Source organism: Scyliorhinus torazame, chromosome 9 (assembly GCF_047496885.1).
Source record: "Scyliorhinus torazame isolate Kashiwa2021f chromosome 9, sScyTor2.1, whole genome shotgun sequence".
Lineage (NCBI taxonomy): Eukaryota > Metazoa > Chordata > Chondrichthyes > Carcharhiniformes > Scyliorhinidae > Scyliorhinus > Scyliorhinus torazame.
Window position 1 is genome coordinate 118,422,090 of NC_092715.1, and position 21,576 is coordinate 118,443,665.

The window sequence follows — 21,576 nt, forward strand, 5'->3', positions numbered from 1 at the left end:
AAGCAAATGCAATGTGTCATTTATCTCAAGAGGCTTGGAATATAAAAGCAGGGATGTACTTCTGAAGCTTTATAAAGCATTAGTTAGGCCCCATTTAGAATACTGTGAGCAATTTTGGGCCCCACACCTCAGGAAGGACATACTGGCACTGGAGCGGGTCCAGCGGAGATTCACACGGATGATCCCAGGAATGGTAGGCCTAACATACGATGAATGTCTGAGGATCCTGGGATTATATTCATTGGAGTTTAGGAGGTTGAGGGGAGATCTAATAGAAACTTGCAAGATAATGAATGGCTTAGATAGGGTGGACGTAGGGAAGTTGTTTCCATTAGCAGGGGAGACTAGGACCCGGGGGCACAACCTTAGAATAAAAGGGAGTCACTTTAGAACAGAGATGAGGAGAAATTTCTTCAGCCAGAGAGTGGTGGGTCTGTGGAATTCATTGCCACAGAGGGCGGTGGAGGCCGGGACGTTGAGTGTCTTTAAGACAGAAGTTGATAAATTCTTGATTTGTCGAGGAATTAAGGGCTATGGAGAGAGAGCGGGTAAATGGAGTTGAAATCAGCCATGATTGAATGGTGGAGTGGACTCGATGGGCCGAATGGCCTTACTTCCGCTCCTATGTCTTATGGTCTTATGCACCATCAATAACTCCAGAAGCGAGATTGGAGATGTTTCCCCCAGCAGCGCAGGTACAGACGAAAGCTGCTGGGGCGGTACGGGCTCTTATACCCCGCCTTGCAGGGCGGAGCTAAATTACAGGCTTAACCAATGGGAACAAGTACATTCTCCACCAAAGGTATTCCAGCATTACCAGGTACCATAATCCTTCTAACACAGACTACCACAGTGCTGCAGTCCCAGACGGAGATGGTCCACTCCCTGTGCTCCATGGCCACAAGCATGCAAACGCTGGTTGAGATCAGAGCGGGCTCCAGAGTGGGCAGTACGGCGGCATAGTGGTTAGCACTGCTCCCTCACAGCTCCAGAGTCCCAGGTTCGATTCCCGGTTTGGGTCACTGTCTGTGTGGATTTTGCCCTTTCTCCCCGTGTCTGCGTGGGTTTCCTCCGGGTGCTCCGGTTTCCTCCCACAGTCCAAAGATGTGCAGGCTCAGGTGGATTGGCAGTGCTAAATTGCCCGTGTCCAAAATATTAGGTGGTGTTACTGGGTTCCGGAGATGGGGTGGAGGCATGGGCTTAAGTAGGGTGCTCATTCCAAGGGTCGGTGCAGCCTCGATGGGCTGAATAGCCTCCTCATGCAGTGTAAATTCTACGGCTAATTCTATGGCTATCCAGGATTGGCAGTGCCAGGTGTCAGGGGAGCCTCAATAGTTATCTCCCCTTAAACCCCTGTGCCATTGAGTAGACCGGGGGCCATCGGCCATCCCGATGGAGGAGGAGGTGATGGGGCCCATGCCGGTGACTCCCGCAGGGGAGATGCGGAACACGGCAGCACCTCGGACTCCCTCCCTCCTGTCCCTGGTGCATCCGGTGGGCAGTGGGCAGAACAGGGTGGCATGGTGACACCCGAGCAGCAGCTGGGCTCATCCAGGCCTGGTCGCCCAAGAAACAGACCACCAACTGGAACCCATGTCGCAGGGCGGGAATCACTGCAGGCCATCTCCACTACTGCTGTACCATCTGGGAATCCACCTAGATGTAGCAATAGGGCCCATAAGGCCAGAAGAGTACACAAAACTTAAATTGGCATGGGTTCAGGGCATAGTTTAGTTATCGGGGCTAGGGTACAAATCAGTAAATATTTGTCCACAGTAAATACCTGTTACCAATGTTACAACCTGCCTCAGTGCTCTATCTGATGGGTGTGAGGGGTTAGCTGGTCTGGCTGGCCAGTGGGAGTAAGGGCGGATGTTGGGAGTGGGCAGGGGCAGACCCTGTGGGTGGCCCGTGCTACACACCCCGACCAACCCCATCACCGCCACCCCAGGGATCCGATGGGACTGTATGATGGATTGGCCATCTCGCATGCAGGGATCACCCAGGTGGACGGTGGAAAGTGCTACCGTGGGCAAGAGTCAGACGTTATCAAACGATGTGGAGCACCAGAGCTCATCGCAGAGCGGGTTGTCATCATCCTTCATCCCATGGACCAGACCCGGTGTTACTGCCAACCCAGGGCCTCCACCCCGTAGTGGTGCATCACGGAGGGAGTTGCCGGCGGAGGGTGGCCGGGAGGACCGGGGGGCACGGGGGGAGTGAAGGAGAGTGGAGTTGGGATGCGGTGCCTGTGCCCCTGGCTAGTTCCGATCCCAACCGTCAGTCGGTGAACCTGGAGCCGATCAGTGAATTCCGTGCGTGTTGGCCCTGGCACACACATTGTGCGGCCTCCCATGCCTGCCTGGGCCCTATGTCCTGCCCACCCTCCCCCTCCCCCACACCCCCTCATCGGACGAGGCCTGGCGTTCCTCCTCCTCCTCCTCCAACACATTGCCCCTCTGCTGTGCGATGTTATGGAGGGTGCAGCAGGCCTCCACAACGTGGTCGACCCTCTCAGCATCAAACTGGAGGGGCCCTCCAGAGCGCTCCAGGCACCTGAACCTCATCTTCAGGAGGCCAAAGCACTGCTCAATCACGACTTTACTCAATTTTCCATTCCGATTCTTGACTTCAGTTTTACTGAAGTTCCTTGGTGCTACACTGTGGTTTTGAGGCACTTACTTCGCCTGCAATTCCATTGGCACACAATCTAGATCAGTATTACCATTGTTTGGGCATAATAAGTGATGTTCGGTATCTAGAGTGGTGTCTCCGGCATGTGCACACATTTTGAGTGAGTTATGCTAGATATAATATCGGTGAGGGTTCTAGTACAGGTGTCGCGAATGATCACTGGAAGTATACAGAGTAGAAAGATCATAATGTCAATCAGTGTGCAATACTGATCTAATGTCAGCAAACACACTCTCAACTCACACAACTGAACACAGAGGAAGGATCACCTCCAACCATTAATACTTAAAGGGTACATCCACTCTTTACAGGTTTGTTACTGGTTGATTTTCATGGCTTAAGCTTTGACTGAAGTACTTGGTGTTTTCTACAGTTGTTTCAGGTTGCCAATGTCTACAGTGGGTGTTGTGGCAGGTGCTCAGGTTATTGCTGGCATTCCCCTTGGAATACAGCACGACTTGAAGAATGAACAGAAGCAACAAACAACAAGGCAAGTTGCTGGAGGATGGAGGAGGGGAAGAAAAACTGGAGGCCATATCTACCCTGGATAGTCAGGAATCAATTCTCCTTCATGCACTTCAGTAAGGAACAATATGTGAGATATCTGTACTTAAGTAGCGGAGTGCACAATGAAACCCACTACCTGCTCAAGCCACAACTGCAACTTCAGAACATAGCGAGGACCACATGGCAAGTAGTTATGAAGGCGACTATGCGCTTGGCTCCTTTGAGGCTGCAGATATTTGCATTATCCAGCAGTTTGCCATCAACTGTTGCATGAGAGAGGCCAGTAAGAAACTTTATTCATTGAGAGCAAAGTATATTTCTTTTTATCTTTCCAGGGTGAAACAGGCAGATTGATCATGTAGCTTCACTAGAATTGCCAGTCTTCCCATTCTCTAGGGCGCAACTGGCTTCATACATATCACTTTTTAGGTGGAGGGACAGTAAAAAGTAAGAGGTGTATGTTAATGCCTCTGGAGTTTCCAAATCAGAAGAGAAGGATGGATGAGATGGAGATGGAATGTGAGGTGAAGGATTAGATATGAGGATGCAATCACCTTTGATACTTCCAGCACCTCCGCAGGCCAAAGCCTCAGCTATGGGTCTCCCAATAATAGCCAGCACTGCCAAGTCCACGGTGGTCATGTAGGTGCGCCTTTTTCACTCTGGTTAGGTCCTGCTTCCTCGGATTGCATGCCACCTTGTCCAACAAGATGGAAGCATGTCATCCATCTATTTGCTATTTGGAAGTATGACCATCATGGCTGAAGTGTGAAAAAACTATGAAATGCAAGTATTAGGCTTGCAACAATGTTAAGTGTGAGGGTGTGGTGTAGCATGTGATACAGATACGAGTCCTGACTGACAAGATTAGTGGCGGGTGAATGGTGGGACTTGGTTCAATTGAACAGCATCTATGCTAGTGCTGCATTTTGAAGGAATACAGCATTTGACGATATATTAACTGGCATTGACCATTTTTATGAGGTCACTGAGCTCCTTGCATCACTGCAACTAGATCCTCAGGCTTGACTCCGCCACGACTATCTGTGCTCAACGCCTTCTGAGAACACGTCTGGAGGGCCCCCTGCAAAGTGGGATATCTCTCTTGTCAGGATCCTCCTGTTAATTCTTGTTTGCCCTTGTTTTCCCGTTTTAATTTCTGTTACTTCGCTATTTCAATTTTTGTACCTGGACAATTAGTGGGACTTATACCTTTAAAATGAACTGCACCTTTAATTCGAGTAGCTGGTAAACTGAGGATTGCCTTATGGCCTCAGGCAAAGCAGGTTGCAAAGAGCTGTTTATATTTCAGATCAGCAGATTCAAGGGATATGAGTGCTGATACATCGTGATGGGCCTGGCTGTCGGCCAATGGACTGTTTCGAATTGCCGGGCCTTACCAAAGGCCCCTGCCGATTGGTCGTGGTTTTCATTGAATGTTCCTTCCTCTCTGTGACTCTGTTTGCTTTTACTTTCATTTTGGCCTGAAGCTGGAAGGCCACATCCCTAGTCTCTCTTTCTCTCTCATCTAATGGATTCTTTCTGAAGATCCAAAGTAAAGACTTTTCATTCCACAGCCAAACTGAACTATAAGAAAATTTGGTCCAGCACTAGCTGCAGGCAAAGTCAGTTGTTTAAAATATGTTTTTTGCGTGGGGAACTGTTTTTATCTCAGTAAGGCTGCTGGACATTCTAGTGGAGTTGTAAAAAAGTAAGAACTCAACAGGCCTGAGACAAATCCTTTGAGTGAAGGCCCAGGTTGATAAAAGCTAAAGTGACCCTCCAGAAGAAATCCTACAGTCTGGGAGTTCTGACTGAATGTTCCTGCCAGAAGTTTCTCATTAGCAATCCAGCCAGTGGCTGCGATCCCTAAGCATCCTGGGAGGGCAGTCTGCATCAACAACCTTGACATTGGAAGCAAAGACACTCATCTTATATTTCATTTTAACTATTATTATTTACCCCTCCCTCTGTGTGTCTGTCTTACGTTTGTTTGGGTAGAGGGTGGGACGGTAAAAGGGGGGAGTAGTAGATTAGCTGGCAATTAGTTTGTTACAAATTACATCATGTTTGAACTCTATTTCTGTTATAAATAAACATTTGTTGTGTTTAACTTACAAATCTGGGGCGAAATTCTCCGGAAACGGCGCGATGTCCGCCGACTGGCGTCCAAAACGGCGCCAATCAGACAGGCGTCGCGCCGCCCCAAAGTTGCAGAATGCTCCGCATCTTTGGGGGCCGAGCCCCAACATTGAGGGGCTAGGCCGACGCCGGAGGAATTTCCGCCCCCCAGCTGGCGGAAACGGCCTTTGTTGCCCCGCCAGCTGGCGCGGAAATGACATCTCGGGGCAGCGCATGCGCGGGAGCGTCAGCGGCCGCTGACAGTTTCCCACGCATGCGCAGTGGAGGGAGTCTCTTCCGCCTCCGCCATGGTGGAGACCGTGGCGGAAGGGAAAGAGTGCCCCCACGGCACAGGCCCGCCCGCGGATCGGTGGGCCCCGATCGCGGGCCAGGCCACTGTGGGGGCACCCCCCGGGGCCAGATCGCCCAGCGCCCCCCCCAGGACCCCGGAGCCTGCCCGCGCCGCCTTGTCCCGCCGGTAAGGTAGGTGATTTAATTTACGCCGGCGGGGCAGGCAATTTATCGGCGGGACTTCGGCCCATCCGGGTCGGAGAATCGAGCGGGGGGGCCCGCCAACCGGCGCGGCCCGATTCCCGCCCCCGCCGAATCTCTGGTGCCGGAGACTTCGGCAACCGGCAGGGGCGGGATTCACGCCAGCCCCCGGCGATTCTCCGACCCGGCGGGGGTTCGGGGAATGTCGCCCCTGGTGCCTGTAAGTCATTAGAACATAGAACATTATAGCGCAGTACAGGCCCTTCGGCCCTCGATGTTCCGCCGACCTGTGAAACCACTCTAAAGCCCATCTACACTATTCCCTTATAGTCCATATGTCTATCCAATGACCATTTGAATGTCCTTAGTGTTGGCGAGTCCACTACTGTTGCAGGCAGGGCATTCCACGCCCTTACTACTCTCATTGGAGTAGTCAAGGGCCTAAGATCAGAAATGTTATGCAAATTATTGGTTCGTTCACTTGTGCTGGGACTCAGGAGCCTGTGCAGCTGCAATTGACCGAGCACCTGCCCAGGGTGTCATAACACTCTCTTTGCACTTCTCCCAGCAAGATTTCAATCACTGAATCCAGAAACCCTGGAGCTCTCTTTCTTCCATATTGTCATATTTTTCTGTCTTTCCCAGGTTACATTCAGCTCCCACGAAACTGTCAGCACATACGAATATATGAATTAGGAGCAGGAGTAGGCCACTCGGTCCCTCGAGCCTGTTCCGCCCTTCAATGAGATCATGGCTGATCTAGTTGTAACCTCAATTCCATATTCCAGCCTATTTCTGATGACCTTTCAGTCCCTTGGTAATCAAGGATCCATCTAGCTCTACTTTAACGCAATGCAAAGCTACTGCTTCCACTGCTTTCTGAGGAAGAGAATTCCAGAGGCTCATGACCCTCAGAAACAAATTCACCTCATATCTGTCTTAAATGAGTGACCCCTTATTTTTAAACAGTTCTATTTTCTCCTACAATAGGAATCATCCGCTCTGTCAATACCCCTTATGATCTTAAAAGGATTTGATCAAGTTGCCTCTTACTCTTCTAACCTCTCCACCTTTTCCGTATAAGAAAACCCGCTCATTCCTGGTATTAATTTAATAAGAGGAGTTGGAGGTGTAGTGATATTATCACTGGACTAATAATCCAGAGACCCAGGGAAATGCTCTGGTTCAAATCCCACCACGGCAGATGGTGAGATTTGAATTCAACATAAATCTGGAATTAAAAGTCTAATGATGACCATGAAACCATTGTCGATTGTTGTAAAAACCAATCTGGTTCACTAATGTCCTTTAGGGAAGGAAATCTGCCATCCTTACCTGGTCTGGCCCACAGATGACTCCAGATCCACGGCAATGTGGTTGACTCTGAAATGGCCGAGCAAACCACTCAGTTCAAGGGCAATTAGGGATGAGAAATAAATGCTGGCTTTGAACGAATAAAAAATACAACATTCTAATTGCTTTCCTAATTATTTACTGTATCTGTATACTAACCTTTTGTGATTTATGCACTAGGTCACCCAGATCCCTCTGCATCTCAGAGCTCTGCAATATTTCACCATTGATATGTTTTTTATTCTTCCTGTTAAAATGGACAATTTCACATTTGCCCACATTATACTCCATTTGCCTGATTTATTTGCCCACTCACTTAACCTATGTCCCTTTGTTGCCTCCTTTTGTCCTTTTCATAATTTACTTTCCGACCTATCTTTGTGTCATTAGCAAAATTAGCAACCATTCCCTTCATCCAAGCCATTTATAAAAATTGTAAAAAGTTGAGGCCCCACCGCTGATCTTTGTGGCACATACCACTTGTCACAACCTGCCAACAAGAAAAAGACCCATCTGTGCCAACTGTTTCCTGTTAGCTAGCACATCTTCAGTCCATGCCGATATATATTACCCCCTGCACCATGAGCTTTTATGTTCTGCAATAACCTTTGATGTGCAATCTTATCACCTGCCTGACCCAAAATGCACCTCTAGCTTTAACTGGCGCAAGTCAGATACAATATCAGCCTCTGTTCAGTCAGCACTCACCGCACTGCTGATTGGCTGGACACAGCAATTAGGTAAAACAGCAGGCTGCAAGAACTAAACGGCTGTGGGTTAATCACACATCCTAATTCCTGCATCAAATCTAGTCGCACAGTTATATTGTTCATGCTTGGACCAAGGCTGTAATGGGATCTGGAACTAAGTGGTCATGGCAAAACCCCAACTGAGCACCAGTGAATTGCCACAAAATAGCACTGTCAATGACAGCTACCCTGTTTACAGATGGTCAAGGTAGAATTACTGTTCTATCATATATTAATTGGTTAAATTGGATTTTCCCTGCTTTTAATAAGCTCTACACACTCAGTCAATTTTCCATTCTGTAGGATAGACACCAGTCGCTGGAGTGGAATAGCTGGCTAGAGGTGCTGCTAGTTTTGGAGCACAGGTCTTCAAACCTACAGCTGTTTTTGTTTTGCACAATGGCATTGGCAATCCCCCAGTTCCCTGGTTCCATGCCAATATGCAATCAGAATGGTCAGAGCTGAAGCTATCTTCGTTCTTCCATCGTAGGCTGCTGAGGAAATATTATATCTGCTCTGCTTGACCTGTGACAGAACAGTAGAGGTAACAAACGATAGCCAGCCAGATAATCTCACAACCAACATATCAGATTCTAAATCTGCAATCTTTCCACATCCAGTTGTCAATGGTGGTGAAAAACTAAACATCTAACAGGAGGACTCTGACGAACATTCCCATCGGACGGCGCCCCCCCGTGATGGGCCGAAGTCCCGCTGCTGGAATGCCTGTCCCGCCGGCGAGAATGAAACCACCTCTCTTCCCAGCGGGAATAGGTGGCACGGGCGGGCTCCGGGGTCCTGGGGGGTGCCCCATCGGTGGCCTGGCCCACGATCGGAGCCCACCGATCCGTGGGTGGGCCTGTGCTGTGGGGGCATGCTTTTCCCTCCGCCTCGGCCACAGTCTTCACCATGGCCGACGCGGAAGAGACACCCCCCCATGCATGCGCGGGGATGATGTCAGCAGCCGCTGATGCTCCCGCGCACGCGCCTGGTAAAGTCCTTTCGGCCCCGGCTGGCGTGGTGCCAAAGGCCTTTCCCGCCTATCGGCGGTGCGCCAACCACTCCGGCGCGTGCCTAGCCCCTCATGGTGAGGGCTTGGTCCCTAAAGGTGCGGATTTCTGCACCTTTGGGGCGGCCCGACGCCGGAGTGGTTCACGCCACTCCATCCCGCCGGGACCCCCCGCCCCGTCGGGTAGGGGAGAATCCCACCCCTGGTCTATCTCAAGGTATTTGATTCAAGTACCTCATAACAGATATCTGTGGAAAATAGAAGCATATCTTATTAAAGGAATGTTGGCAACTTCAGCGCATCTAGGTCAAATATAGTACAGGCAGAGGAAGAATAGTGCTCACTATACCTTGCCCAACAAAATATCTCTGCCCCAATGTACCAGTATTCATTTTCCCATTTCTTACATAAAACATATAATTGCTGTCTTAATTTCCGACATAAAACATCTTGGGCTGGATTCGCTGAATCTGAGACAAAGTGCTGACGTCGTCGTAGGAACAGTGGCCTTTTACGACCGGAAAAACAGCGCAAAACGGCCACCGATCCCCCATCTGGTGGGGTGCTAGCAGGCAGGCACAATAGAGCACCCAGATCTAGCTGCCAATATGGCCGGAGAATTGCCTGGTCCATGGCCGCGCGCGGACCCGGCCTGCCAAATATTGCCCCCCTTTGGCCAGGCTTGCCACGTCTGGACCACACCCCACCATAGAACATAGAACAATACAGCGCAGTACAGGCCCTTCGGCCCACGATGTTGCACCGAAACAAAAGCCATCTAACCTACACTATGCCATTATCATCCATATGTTTATCCAATAAACTTTTAAATGCCCTCAATGTTGGCGAGTTCACTACTTAGCAGGTAGGGCATTCCACGGCCTCACCACTCTTTGCGTAAAGAGCCTACCTCTGACCTCTGTCCTATATCTATTACCCCTCAGTTTAAAGTTATGTCCCCTCGTGCCAGCCATTTCCATCCGCGGGAGAAGGCTCTCACTGTCCACCCTATCCAACCCCCTGATCATTTTGTATGCCTCTATTAAGTCTCCTCTTAACCTTCTTCTCTCCAACGAAAACAACCTCAAGTCCATCAGCCTTTCCTCATAAGATTTTCCCTCCATACCAGGCAACATCCTGGTAAATCTCCTCTGCACCCGCTCCAAAGCCTCCACATCCTTCCTGTAATGCGGTGACCAGAACTGTACGCAATACTCCAAATGCGGCCGTACCAGAGTTCTGTACAGCTGCAACATGACCTCCCGTCTCCGGAACTCAATCCCTCTACCAATAAAGGCCAACACTCCATAGGCCTTCTTCACAACCCTATCAACCTGGGTGGCAACTTTCAGGGATCTATGTACATGGACACCTAGATTCCTCTGCTCATCCACACTTTCAAGAACTTTACCATTAGCCAAATATTCTGCATTCCTGTTATTCCTTCCAAAGTGAATCACCTCACACTTCTCTACATTAAACTCCATTTGCCACCTCTCAGCCCAGCTCTGCAGCTTATCTATATCCCTCTGTAACCTGCTACATCCTTCCACACTATCGACAACACCACCGACTTTAGTATCGTCTGCAAATTTACTCACCCACCCTTCTGCGCCTTCCTCTAGGTCATTGATAAAAATGACAAACAGCAACGGCCCCAGAACAGATCCTTGTGGTACTCCACTTGTGACTGTACTCCATTCTGAACATTTCCCATCAACCACCACCCCCTGTCTTCTTTCAGCTAGCCAATTTCTGATCCACATCTCTAAATCACCCTCAATCCCCAGCCTCCGTATTTTCTGCAATAGCCTACCGTGGGGAACCTTATCAAACGCTTTGCTGAAATCCATATACACCACATCAACTGCTCTACCCTCATCTACCTGTTCAGTCACCTTCTCAAAGAACTCAATAAGGTTTGTGAGGCATGACCTACCCTTCACAAAGCCATGCTGACTATCCCTGATCATATTATTCCTATCTAGATGATTATAAATCTTGTCTCTTATAATCCCCTCCAAGACTTTACCCACTACAGACGTGAGGCTCACCGGTCTATAGTTGCCGGGGTTGTCTCTGCTTCCCTTTTTGAACAAAGGGACCACATTTTCTGTCCTCCAGTCCTCTGGCACTATTCCTGTAGCCAATGATGACATTAAAATCAAAGCCAAAGGTCCAGCAATCTCTTCCCTGGCCTCCCAGAGAATCCTAGGATAAATCCCATCAGGTCCCGGGGACTTATCTATTTTCAGCCTGTCCAGAATTGCCAACACCTCTTCCCTACGTACCTCAATGCCATCTATTCTATTAGCCTGGGGCTCAGCATTCTCCTCCACAACATTATCTTTTTCCTGAGTGAATACAGACGAAAAATATTCATTTAGTATCTCGCCTATCTCTTCAGACTCCACACACAATTTCCCATCCCTGTCCTTGACTGGTCCTACTCTTTCCCTAGTCATTCACTTATTCCTGACATACCTATAGAAAGCTTTTGGGTTTTCCTTGATCCTTCCTGCCAAATACTTCTCATGTCCCCTCCTTGCTCGTCTTAGCTCTCTCTTTAGATCCTTCCTCGCTACCTTGTAACTCTCCATCGCCCCAACCGAAACTTCACACCTCATCTTCACATAGGCCTCCTTCTTCCTCTTAACAAGAGATTCCACTTCCTTGGTAAACCACGGTTCCCTCGCTCGACGCCTTCCTCCCTGCCTAACCGGTACATACTTATCAAGAACACGCAGTAGCTGATCCTTGAACAAGCCCCACTTGTCCAGTGTGCCCAACACTTGCAGCCTACTTCTCCACCTTATCCCCCCCAAGTCACGTCTAATGGCATCATAATTGCCCTTCCCCCAGCTATAACTCTTGCCCTGCGGTGTATACTTATCCCTTTCCATCATTAACGTAAACGTCACCGAATTGTGGTCACTATCCCCAAAGTGCTCTCCTACCTCCAAATCCAACACCTGGCCTGGTTCATTACCCAAAACCAAATCCAACGTGGCCTCGCCGCTTGTTGGCCTGTCAACATATTGTTTCAGGAAACCCTCCTGCACACACTGTACAAAAAACGACCCATCTATTGTACTCGAACTATATCTTTTCCAGTCAATATTTGGAAAGTTAAAGTCTCCCATAATAACTACCCTGTTACTTTCGCTCTTATCCAGAATCATCTTCGCCATCCTTTCCTCTACATCCCTAGAACTATTAGTTCTAGAACACCAGTGCCCACAGCCCCTGCCAAAGTCCCTCCTGCCCGCAGATTGGCTCTCCCTCGACTGTGGCGGTGCTGGACTCAGTCCGCAGCCGCCACACCGAGTTGCCGACAAAAAGTAGCATGAGACCCACACGCCGGGAACCTGGCCCGTTGGGGGCGGAGCATTGGGGGAAGGGCCGCAGGTAACGTCTTGAAAAGCAGCGCCCCCCCATTTCGGCGCCAACGTGGATTCTCCAGCCGATCGGCATCAGAGACTGGAGAATCATAGAACATAGAAAATACAGCACAGAACAGGCCCTTCGGCCCACGATGTTGTGCCGAACCTTTGTCCTAGATTAATCATAGATTATCATTGAATTTACAGTGCAGAAGGAGGCCATTCGGCCCTTTGAGTCTGCACCGGCTCCTGGAAAGAGCACCCTACCCAAACTCAACACCTCCACCCAACACCAAGGGCAATTTGGACATTAAGGGCAATTTATCATTGGCCAATTCACCTAACCCGCACATCTTTGGACTGTGGGAGGAAACCGGAGCACCCGGAGGAAACCCACGCAGACACAGGGAGGACGTGCAGACTCCGCACAGACAGTGACCCAAGCTGGAATCGAACCTGTGACCCTGGAGCTGTGAAGCAATTGTGCTATCCACAATGCTACCGTGCTGCCCTTGAGAACAAATAAATCTACACTATATCATTTTCCCGTAATCCATGTACCTATCCAATAGCTGCTTGAAGGTCCCTAATGTTTCCGACTCAACTACCTCCACAGGCAGTGCATTCCATGCCCCCACTACTCTCTGGGTAAAGAACCTACCTCTGATATCCCTCCTATATCTTCCACCATTCACCTTAAATTTATGTCCCCTTGTAATGGTTTGTTCCCGCCCCTTATTTCTGTCGATTTTGTACTGTATATTCATAGGCACTAGAAACTGTATTGGGACTGTAAGGCAGCACTAAGGCACAGTGGTTAGCACACCTGCCTCACAGTGCTAAGGAATCAGGTTCGATTCCGGCCTTGGGTGACTGTCGATGTGGGGTTTGCATGTTTTCCCAATGTCTGAGGGGTTTCCTCCCTTAGTCCAAAGATGTTCAAGTTAGGTGGATTGGTTGACTTCCGGCGGCGGCATGTAGAGGGGAAGCCACATGTTTGGTGGCGCCTGCTTGAGGTGTGTTTTTAAGTCTGGTCCTGGGGGCAATTTGTGAATGATTGAATGAAAGAATATACAAGGAAGGCAAAGGATGTCAAAAGGATTAAGAAAAACAGCTGTGAAGAAGGAAGGGAGTGAGTATTCACCATCGAGTGAGAGGGCCAGCCATGGAACTAGCAAGATGGCGGAGGTTAGGCTGCCGGTGGGGCCGCACTGTTCACAGCAGAGAGGATGACTGAGGTGATGTCTTTGGAGCTGGAGAAGCAGTTTGCGAAGCACATGGAGGCGTTGAGGAAGGAGATGGCGGTGGCATCAAAGACGTTGGTGGAGGAGGCAGTTGCCCCGGTGAGAGTAGCTGTGGCGAAGACAACGGCCGAGGTGAGGGAGCAGAGCGAGAGGATGAAGGGAGTGGAGGAGGCCATGATGCAGCATGGCGATCAGCTCACCTCGATGGGGGATGGGCTACGGAGGGTGGTCGAGGACAATAATGTGGGCTTGTCCGAGGGAGTGGAGGGCTCGAGGCTGACGGAGTACTTTGCCAAGATGTTGGCGGAATTGATGGGTGAGGGTGAGGAGCCCTCCCGAGCCCATCGGTCACTGAGGTTGAAGCCAAAGTTAAGTGAGCCGCCAAGGGCAGTGATCATCTGCTTTCCACTGGGCGAAGCAGAAGCGGGAGGTGCAGTGGGCTGGTGCTGGAGTTTGCATGCCATTGCCAGAGATTTCTACTTCGAGATGATGGAGGCGTTCGTGAAGGAAGAAGGTCTGGGACAGAAGTGAAGACTGGAACTGAAGAGGGATTGTGGACTCTGAATGGGGAGCTGGGAGAGTGTGTAAATATGTTATTTTTTTTACCTACATAGTTCTTCATTTACTTTGCGCTGTTATAGAGTTTAATTTTTTGATTGTCATTCTTTGTTGCGATGGTTTTATGTTTTTTATTCAGATGTTTGTATTTGATTGTTTTACTGGGACTGGGTGGGAGTGGATGGGAGGGAAAGCCTTGGATGGGGGCTACCTAACTTTTTTTTCAATAAACATTTTATTGAGGTATTTTTTGGTATTATAACAACAACACAATAAACAATGTACATGAAATTATAAACATAGTGCAAAATAGTCCCACCTTTATTAACCCCCTACTCTAAGCGAAACCCTCTTCTGCTGACGATTAATTTTCCGCGAAGAAGTCGACGAACGATTGCCACCTCTGGGTGAACCCTAACAGTGACCCTTTCAAGGCAAACTTGATTTTCTCCAAACAGAGAAAGCTAGCCATGTCCGATAGCCAGGTCTCCGACTTTGGGGGCTTAGAGTCCCTCCAAGCTAATAGTATCCGTCTCAGGGCTACCAAGGAAGCAAAGGCCAGAACGTCTGCCTCTTTCTCCTCCTGGATTCCCGGGTCTTCTGACACCCCGAAAATCGCCATCTCAGGACTCAGCGCCACACTTGTTTTTAACACCGTGGTCATGACATCTGCAAACCCCTGCCAAAATCCCCGAAGCTTCGGACATGCCCAGAACATGTGGACATGGTTTGCTGGTCCTCCCGCACATTTTGCGCACCTGCCTTCCACCGCAAAGAATCTGCTCATCCGGGCCACTGTCATGTGAGCCCGCTGAACGACCTTAAATTGTATAAGGCTGAGCCTGGCACATATTGCGAACGGGTCGACTCTGCTCAACGCGGTCGCCCATAGACCATCCTCTATCTCTCCTCCCAACTCCTCCTCCCACTTGCGCTTCAGCTCCTTGGTCTGCATCTCCTCTGACCCCATAAGTTCTTTGTAAATGTCCGAGATGCTCCCTTCTCCTACCCACCCTCTGGAAACTACCCTGTCCTGAATCCCCTTCAGCGATCGGAGCGGGAAGGTTGACACCTGTTTACGTAGGAAGTCCCGTACCTGCAGATACCTGAATTTGTTTCCCCTCGCCAACCCAAACTTCTCCTCCAGCGCCCTCATACTCGGAAAGCTCCCCTCTATAAACATATCCCCCATCCTCTCAATTCCTGCTCTCCGCCATATCCGGAACCCCCCATCCATACTTCCTGGGGCAAACCGGTGATTATTACAGATTGGGGACCAGACCGGTGCTCCCTCTGCTCCCACATGTCTCCTCCATGGCCCCCAGACTCTCAGGGCCGCCACCACCACGGGACTGGTGGAGTACCGTGCCGGCGGGAACGGCAGTGGCGCAGTTCCCAACGTCCCCAAACTGGTGCCCTTGCAAGAAGCCACCTCCATACGCTCCCATGCCGACCTCTCCCCCACCACCCACTTCCTGATCATGGCTATATTCGCCGCCCAGTAATACCACGCCCGCCTTCAGTCCCCTAAGATGTGCGAACATACGTGCCCTCTTGACCGGCCCATTTAACCCTCGAACATTCCAGGTTATCAGCCTAGTTGGGGGGCTCATTGCCCCCCCCCACTTCACCAATCAGCCATCCCCTTTTTTGGGCCCGCTCCAACCCATGCTCCATGCCTCCACCGGCCTGCCCCCAGGCAGCCTCCGCCCCCAACCTCCTCTCTGTCTCTTGGCCCAAGTCCCCCCCTTGTCAGCAGAACCTTTCCCCCCTCTTTCCCCAGTAACAATACTGTTACCCAACCCCTTTGATAAACCGAACATATGCACACCCCCCACTGTGCTTCCGTGAGCTAGCCCGCCCAGCTAGCTTGGTAGCCCCCAACCTTTGGTGCCGGACAGTCTCCCACCTATTGTTCCCTCCCCACCCTCCCACCCCGCTCATACAAACATACTCCAACATCAAACAATCCCCACACAATTGCCCAACAGAAAAACATTAAAATCTAAACAAGCACACCTCCATCCCCCAACAGTGCAAATGAAAACCTTAACTCACTCAGCTCTGCCACTGGTCCCAAATCAATACAGAAGGCATTGCAAACAGCTTCCACAAAACGATAAACGAGAAACTATTTTTTAAAAAGAACAGAGAAACAAAAAGAAAAAAAAAACATGAACATTGCAGCAAAGTTCAAAAGTTCTCAGTCCACCACCAGTCCTTTCCTTTTCACGAAGTCCAAAGCATCCTCAGGCGACTCAAAATAAAAGTGCTGTTTCTTGTACGTGACCTAGAGACGTGCCGGATACAACAGTCCGAACTTCACCTTTACTTAAAAAGGATCGGCCTAATCTGGTTGAAGCCTGCTTTTCTCCTGGCCACCTCCATACTCAGGTCTTGGTAGACCCGCAGGATACTATTGTCCCACTTAAGCTCTGTGTCTGCTTGGCCCACTGCAGAATGCGCTCCTTATCCAAGTACCTGTGGAATCTCACCACCATTGCCCTCGGGGGATCTCACGTTCGCGGCTTCCTTGCGAGTGCTCTGTGAGCTCTGTCCACCTCCAAGGGTCGGGAGAATGCCCCATCCCTCAGCAGCTTCTCAAACATATCTGCGATGTATGCCCCAGCATCCGCTCCTTCGGACCTCTCCGGGAGCCCAACGATTTTCAAGTTCTGCTGGCGGAACTTATTCTCCAGGTCCTCCACCTTCTCCAGGAGCTTCTTCTGCTGGTCTCTCAGCGTCCCCACCTCCAACTCCACCGCAGTTTGATGTTCCTCCTGGTCAGCCAGTGCCTTCTCCACCTTCTGGATCGCCCGATCTTGGGCGTCCAAGCTAAGCTCCAGCCACTCAATCGACTCTTTGATCGGGTCCAAGCAATCCCGTTTCTGCTTAGCAAAGCCTTCCTGAATAACTTGCATCAGTTGCTCCGTTGACCGCTGGGTCGACAAACCAGAGGTCCGGTGCCTCTGCCATGCTGTCTCCCGCTGCAGCTTCAGCCCAAGCCTTCTCTGTCTTTCTGTTTCTGCCTTTACGAGCACTTCTAGTCCTTCTCTCCATGCACCAATGTGGGAATTCAGTACACAATTGCCTCTGTCTTCAGTTTTACAGTAGTAGTCCGGTAGAAAATCGGGGTAAAAGGTCCAAAAGTCTGACCCGTGCGGGAGCCACCAAATGTGCAAATTACTCCTTCATAGCCGCCACCGGAAGTCCACGCGAGCTATTTTAAGTCGGATAGTGAACGGAAGTGAGGTGGGGGAGGGGCTGCGGACATTGGAGCCTGGCAAGCAGGTTTTGATGGGCCTAAGAGGTGTGAAAGGGGGGGGGGAAGGGATCAATACTGGGTGAGGGTTTTTCGAGGGGAACTGCAGGGGGGATGCTGGGAGGGGAGGAGGGAGTTTGATGTTAACAATGGATAGGGGCGGGTCAGGCTCATGGACAGGGCCCGGTGTTACGATGATGGTGGATAAGAAGGGAATGTGGGGGGGGCGGGGAGAGACTCCTGGTTAGGATAGTTACGTGGAACGTGAGGGGGTGGCCCAGTCGAGAGGTCAAGGGTGCTGGTGCATCTGAAAGATTTGAAGGCCGATGTGGCGATGGGGCAGGAGATTCACTTGAGGGTGAAGGTCAGGTGAGCCTTAGGAAGGGCTGTGTCAGGCAGGTGTTTCATTCGGGATTTGATGGTAGGGTTCAAGGGGTAGCGATCCTGGTTAACAAAAGAGTACGGTTCCAGATGGAGAAAGTGGTTGCAAACCAGGGAGGCAGGTATGTGATAGTGACAGGTGCATTGGAGGGGAGGCTGGTGGCGCTGGTAAGCATGTCTGGTCCCAACTGGGATGATCTTTGATTTGTGAAGAAGGTGTGTGGGACCATCCCCGACTTGGATTCACACAAGTTGATATCGGGTGTGGTCTGGAATCTAGTGCAGGAGCCGAGACTGGACAGGTCACGGCCCCGCTCGCTTGTCCCATCGGGAGGGGCGTAGGCATTAGCTGGACTAATGGCGGAAATGGGAGGGGTGGACCCTTGGAGGTTTCTGCACCCAGGGAGCAGGAGTACTCTTTTTTTCTCCTCGGTCCACAAGGTTTATTTGCGAATTGACTTTTTTGCGGTGGGGTTTAGGGGTCGGAATACTCGGCAATTGCGATATCGGATCATGCGCCGTATTGGGTGGATATGGTGTTGGAGAGGGGGGCAGTGCAGAGGCCGGGGTGGAGATTAGAGGTGGGGCTGTTAGAGGACTGACGGTTCCGTGATAAGATTGGGAAAGTAATCGAGGAATATGTGGGGTTCAATTGTACGGGGGAGGTTTCGCAGGCAGTGGTTTGGGAAGCTCTAAAGGCGGTGGTAAGGGGGGTGGTGATCTCGTTTAAGGCAAAGGTGGATAAGGAGGAACGCCAAAGGTTAATAGATGTGATGCTGGAGGTAGACAGGAGTTATACAGAAGATGGGAATCGAGCAAAGTTGGAAAAGAGGAAGGGGCTACAGGCGAGTTTTGACCGGCTGTCCACAAGAAAGGCGGTGCACCAATTGAGGCGGGCAAGGGGAGCGGTTTACGAATATGGCGAGAAGGCATGTTGGCAGGCCAGCTGCGGAGGGAGGCAGCAGCGAGGGAAATTGTTCAGGTGCGGGATAGGGAAGAGAAGTTGGTGGTGGCTTCGGATCAGATTAAGAGGGTGTTTGAGGAGTTTTTTGAGAGATTGTATAGGTCGGGAGCCACCTGGGGGAGATCGGGAGATGAAGGAATTCCTGGATGGTCTGGAATACCCGAGGTTAGGGGAGGGGGATAGAGACATATTGTCTGGGGCGATAGCGGAACAGGAGATAAAAGATGCGATTGGAAGGATGTAGTCGGGGACGGTAGCAGGGCCAGATGGGTTTCTGTTGGAGCATTACAAGAAATTGAAAGATAAGTTGGTGCCGCTGATGGTGGGGATGTTTGAGGAGATGATAGGGAAGGGGGTGCTGCCACAGACTTTGGGGCAGGCATCAATCTCCCTGTTGCTCAAAAAGGATAAGGATCCGACAGAATGTGGGTCGTATAGATCCATATCACTTTTGAATGTGGATGCAGGATGCAAAGATGTTGGCGAAGGTATTGGCAGGTAGGTTGGAGGAGTGCCTCCCGAAGATGATAGGCGAAGATCAGACGGGGTTTGTGAAGGGGAGGCAGCTCTTTTCGAACATTAGAAGGGTATTGAATGTGGTTATGGCACGCACTGGCGGAGGGGAAGCAAACAGAGGTGATTGTGGCATTGGATTCTCTGGACTGCCAACAATAACAACTTAATATTTATACAGCACCTTTAAACAAATATTAAAAAATTCAAGACGCTTCACTATAAACCAACATTGGATGTTGAACCACATAACGTCACTCCTGCAGCTGTCCAAACTTTAAGCTCTCGAATTTCCTCCCGATACCTCTCTTTCTTTGACAAAGCTTTTGGTCATCTGTCCCAATATTGTCCTTATTTATTTCATACAGGATCCTTACAGCACAATAGTGTAACCCACTGAGGTGCCCAGTTCCTCAATGGAATAATCAACACCTATGTGAACCAGTAGAACAGGAAGACTAGATCTCACTTTAACATTTCATTCAAAAGTTGGACCTTCAACCACCTAACACTCAGTATTACATTGGAGTGTTAACCTAGGTTATGTGCTCAATGGAAGTTGACAGATTTTGTCCTTGAACTAAAGGACAAAATCTTGTTGACGAGATAAGTCAGTTCTACTAAGAGGTAAAGCTCTTTCATCGCAATCCTGTAAATGTTAATTAAATAAAATTGACAATTTTAATTAGGATGATAGCAGCATGTCTTCATGATAGGACAAAAAAATCAACTGAAAAGCTGAGAGTTCTAAAGAGAAACATGGAGAGAGAGAAAACATTTTGAAAGCTAGATATTGAAAAAAGCACAACAAAATCCCACAGGATTTGCCTATATGTAGTATTGCAGAGAAAAATCTCCCAATAGATGCAAGAGGCAAATAGCAAAAAAAACCCACATCATCTCTAACCTACAAATCATCTTACCTGTTCAAATTCCCCAATAATGTCCATGGAGGTCATTAGACTGTCCCAATTTAATCTATATGGCCCAGGGCGGATGTAATCCACTATCCTGTTTGGAATCTCCTTCACAATCCCCTGAGTTTTGTACCTGAAAATCACATTTATGTGCCTTGTTAAAAATCTGTACATATGTTCTTCGACATGAATTTACTGCTTCTTTTCATAAAGGAAAGATTACAATGCTTCCCATCAGAATTGTGTTTGAAAGAGCATAATCCTTCCCTTCTCCCCATTCACCTGTGTCTTGGGTATTCTCCTGAATTCTTCCTCCCAGTTTACCGTTGCCGCCTCCTAATTTGAAGTAAAATTTTGATATTGTTGCTTTTGTACCCAAGCATAATCCCTAGCATAAATTTAAAACAATTGCCCCTATTTTCAATAACAAATCTCTTTTGTGACCCCATAAAACTGCCTCCAAAAATCCATAAATCAAATACAGGGCATTTCTGCACACAAAGCAATGCTTTGGATCTTCTAGACAGCAAATATTGGAACATTTGGCTGGGGGAAAATGGCACCTAGAGAACCTAAGCATAGCATAACCATGTAATTAATATGTGAGAGGACTCAACTGAATATCTTTCCCTCAAAGCTTATCGGAAATGTCCTGGTGCCAAGGTAGAGGACATCTAAAGTCGGCTTGAAAGGATACTGGAGAGGGAGGGCAAGGATCCAGTTGTTGTGGACAACATTGGCAAGGGTAGGCAAGAGGTCCTGATTGGGGAATATCAGGAATTAGGAACAAAATTTAAAAACTGGACCTCAAAGGTTGTAATCTCTGGATTATTACTTGAACCACATGCAAATTGGCAGAGGTAAGAAGATTAGGAAAGTAAACACATGGCTAAAGGGGTGGTATGGGAAAGAAGGGTTCCATTTCATGGGGCACTGGCATCAGTATAATAATAATAATCGCTTATTGTCACAAGTAGGCTTCAATGAAGTTACTGTGAAAAGACCCTAGTTGCCACATTCCGACGCCTGTTCGGGGAAGTTGGTGCGGGAAATGAACCCGTGCTGCTGGCATTATTCTGCATTGAAAGTCAGCTGTTTAGCCCACTGTGCTAAACCAGCCCCTACAGGCCCCTTGTATTGGGACAGAAGGGAACTATACAGTCGGGACAGATTCCACCTGAACCGATCTGGAACCAGAAGCCTAGTGGAAAGGCTAAATAGGTGGTCACAAGGACTTTAAACTAGTTAAAGGGGCCGAGGGCTCAGGAGAATTTAGTAAAGTTTCCAGAACAAATAATAGAACAGAGTGTATGGAAAGTGGCAGGAATCTAACTTCAGGCACTGCAGATAAGGGGACAACTCTGAGAAGGGGGAGGGCGATCAATGCAAGACTGAAGGAGTTGTATCTAAATGCATGCAGTACATGAAA

At 49.4% G+C, this 21,576-nt stretch overlaps 1 protein-coding gene across 9 annotated transcripts in view; it reads right to left on the reverse strand.

Annotated features, from left to right (window-relative positions):
* The window catches only part of stard4 (StAR related lipid transfer domain containing 4), a 67,597-nt gene that overhangs the window by 15,216 nt on the left and 30,805 nt on the right, over positions 1 to 21,576 (reverse strand). For 7 of the 9 annotated variants that reach the window (XM_072516429.1, XM_072516426.1, XM_072516428.1 and 4 more), the window contains one exon: positions 20,154 to 20,280. The exons of 1 other annotated variant lie outside the window; for it this stretch is intronic. In XM_072516429.1, coding sequence (XP_072372530.1) covers positions 20,154 to 20,280 — 127 coding nt within the window. Of the gene's footprint in view, positions 1 to 20,153; positions 20,281 to 20,429; positions 20,484 to 21,576 lie in introns of all 9 variants that reach the window. One more of the 9 variants, XM_072516430.1, reaches the window with a different exon arrangement.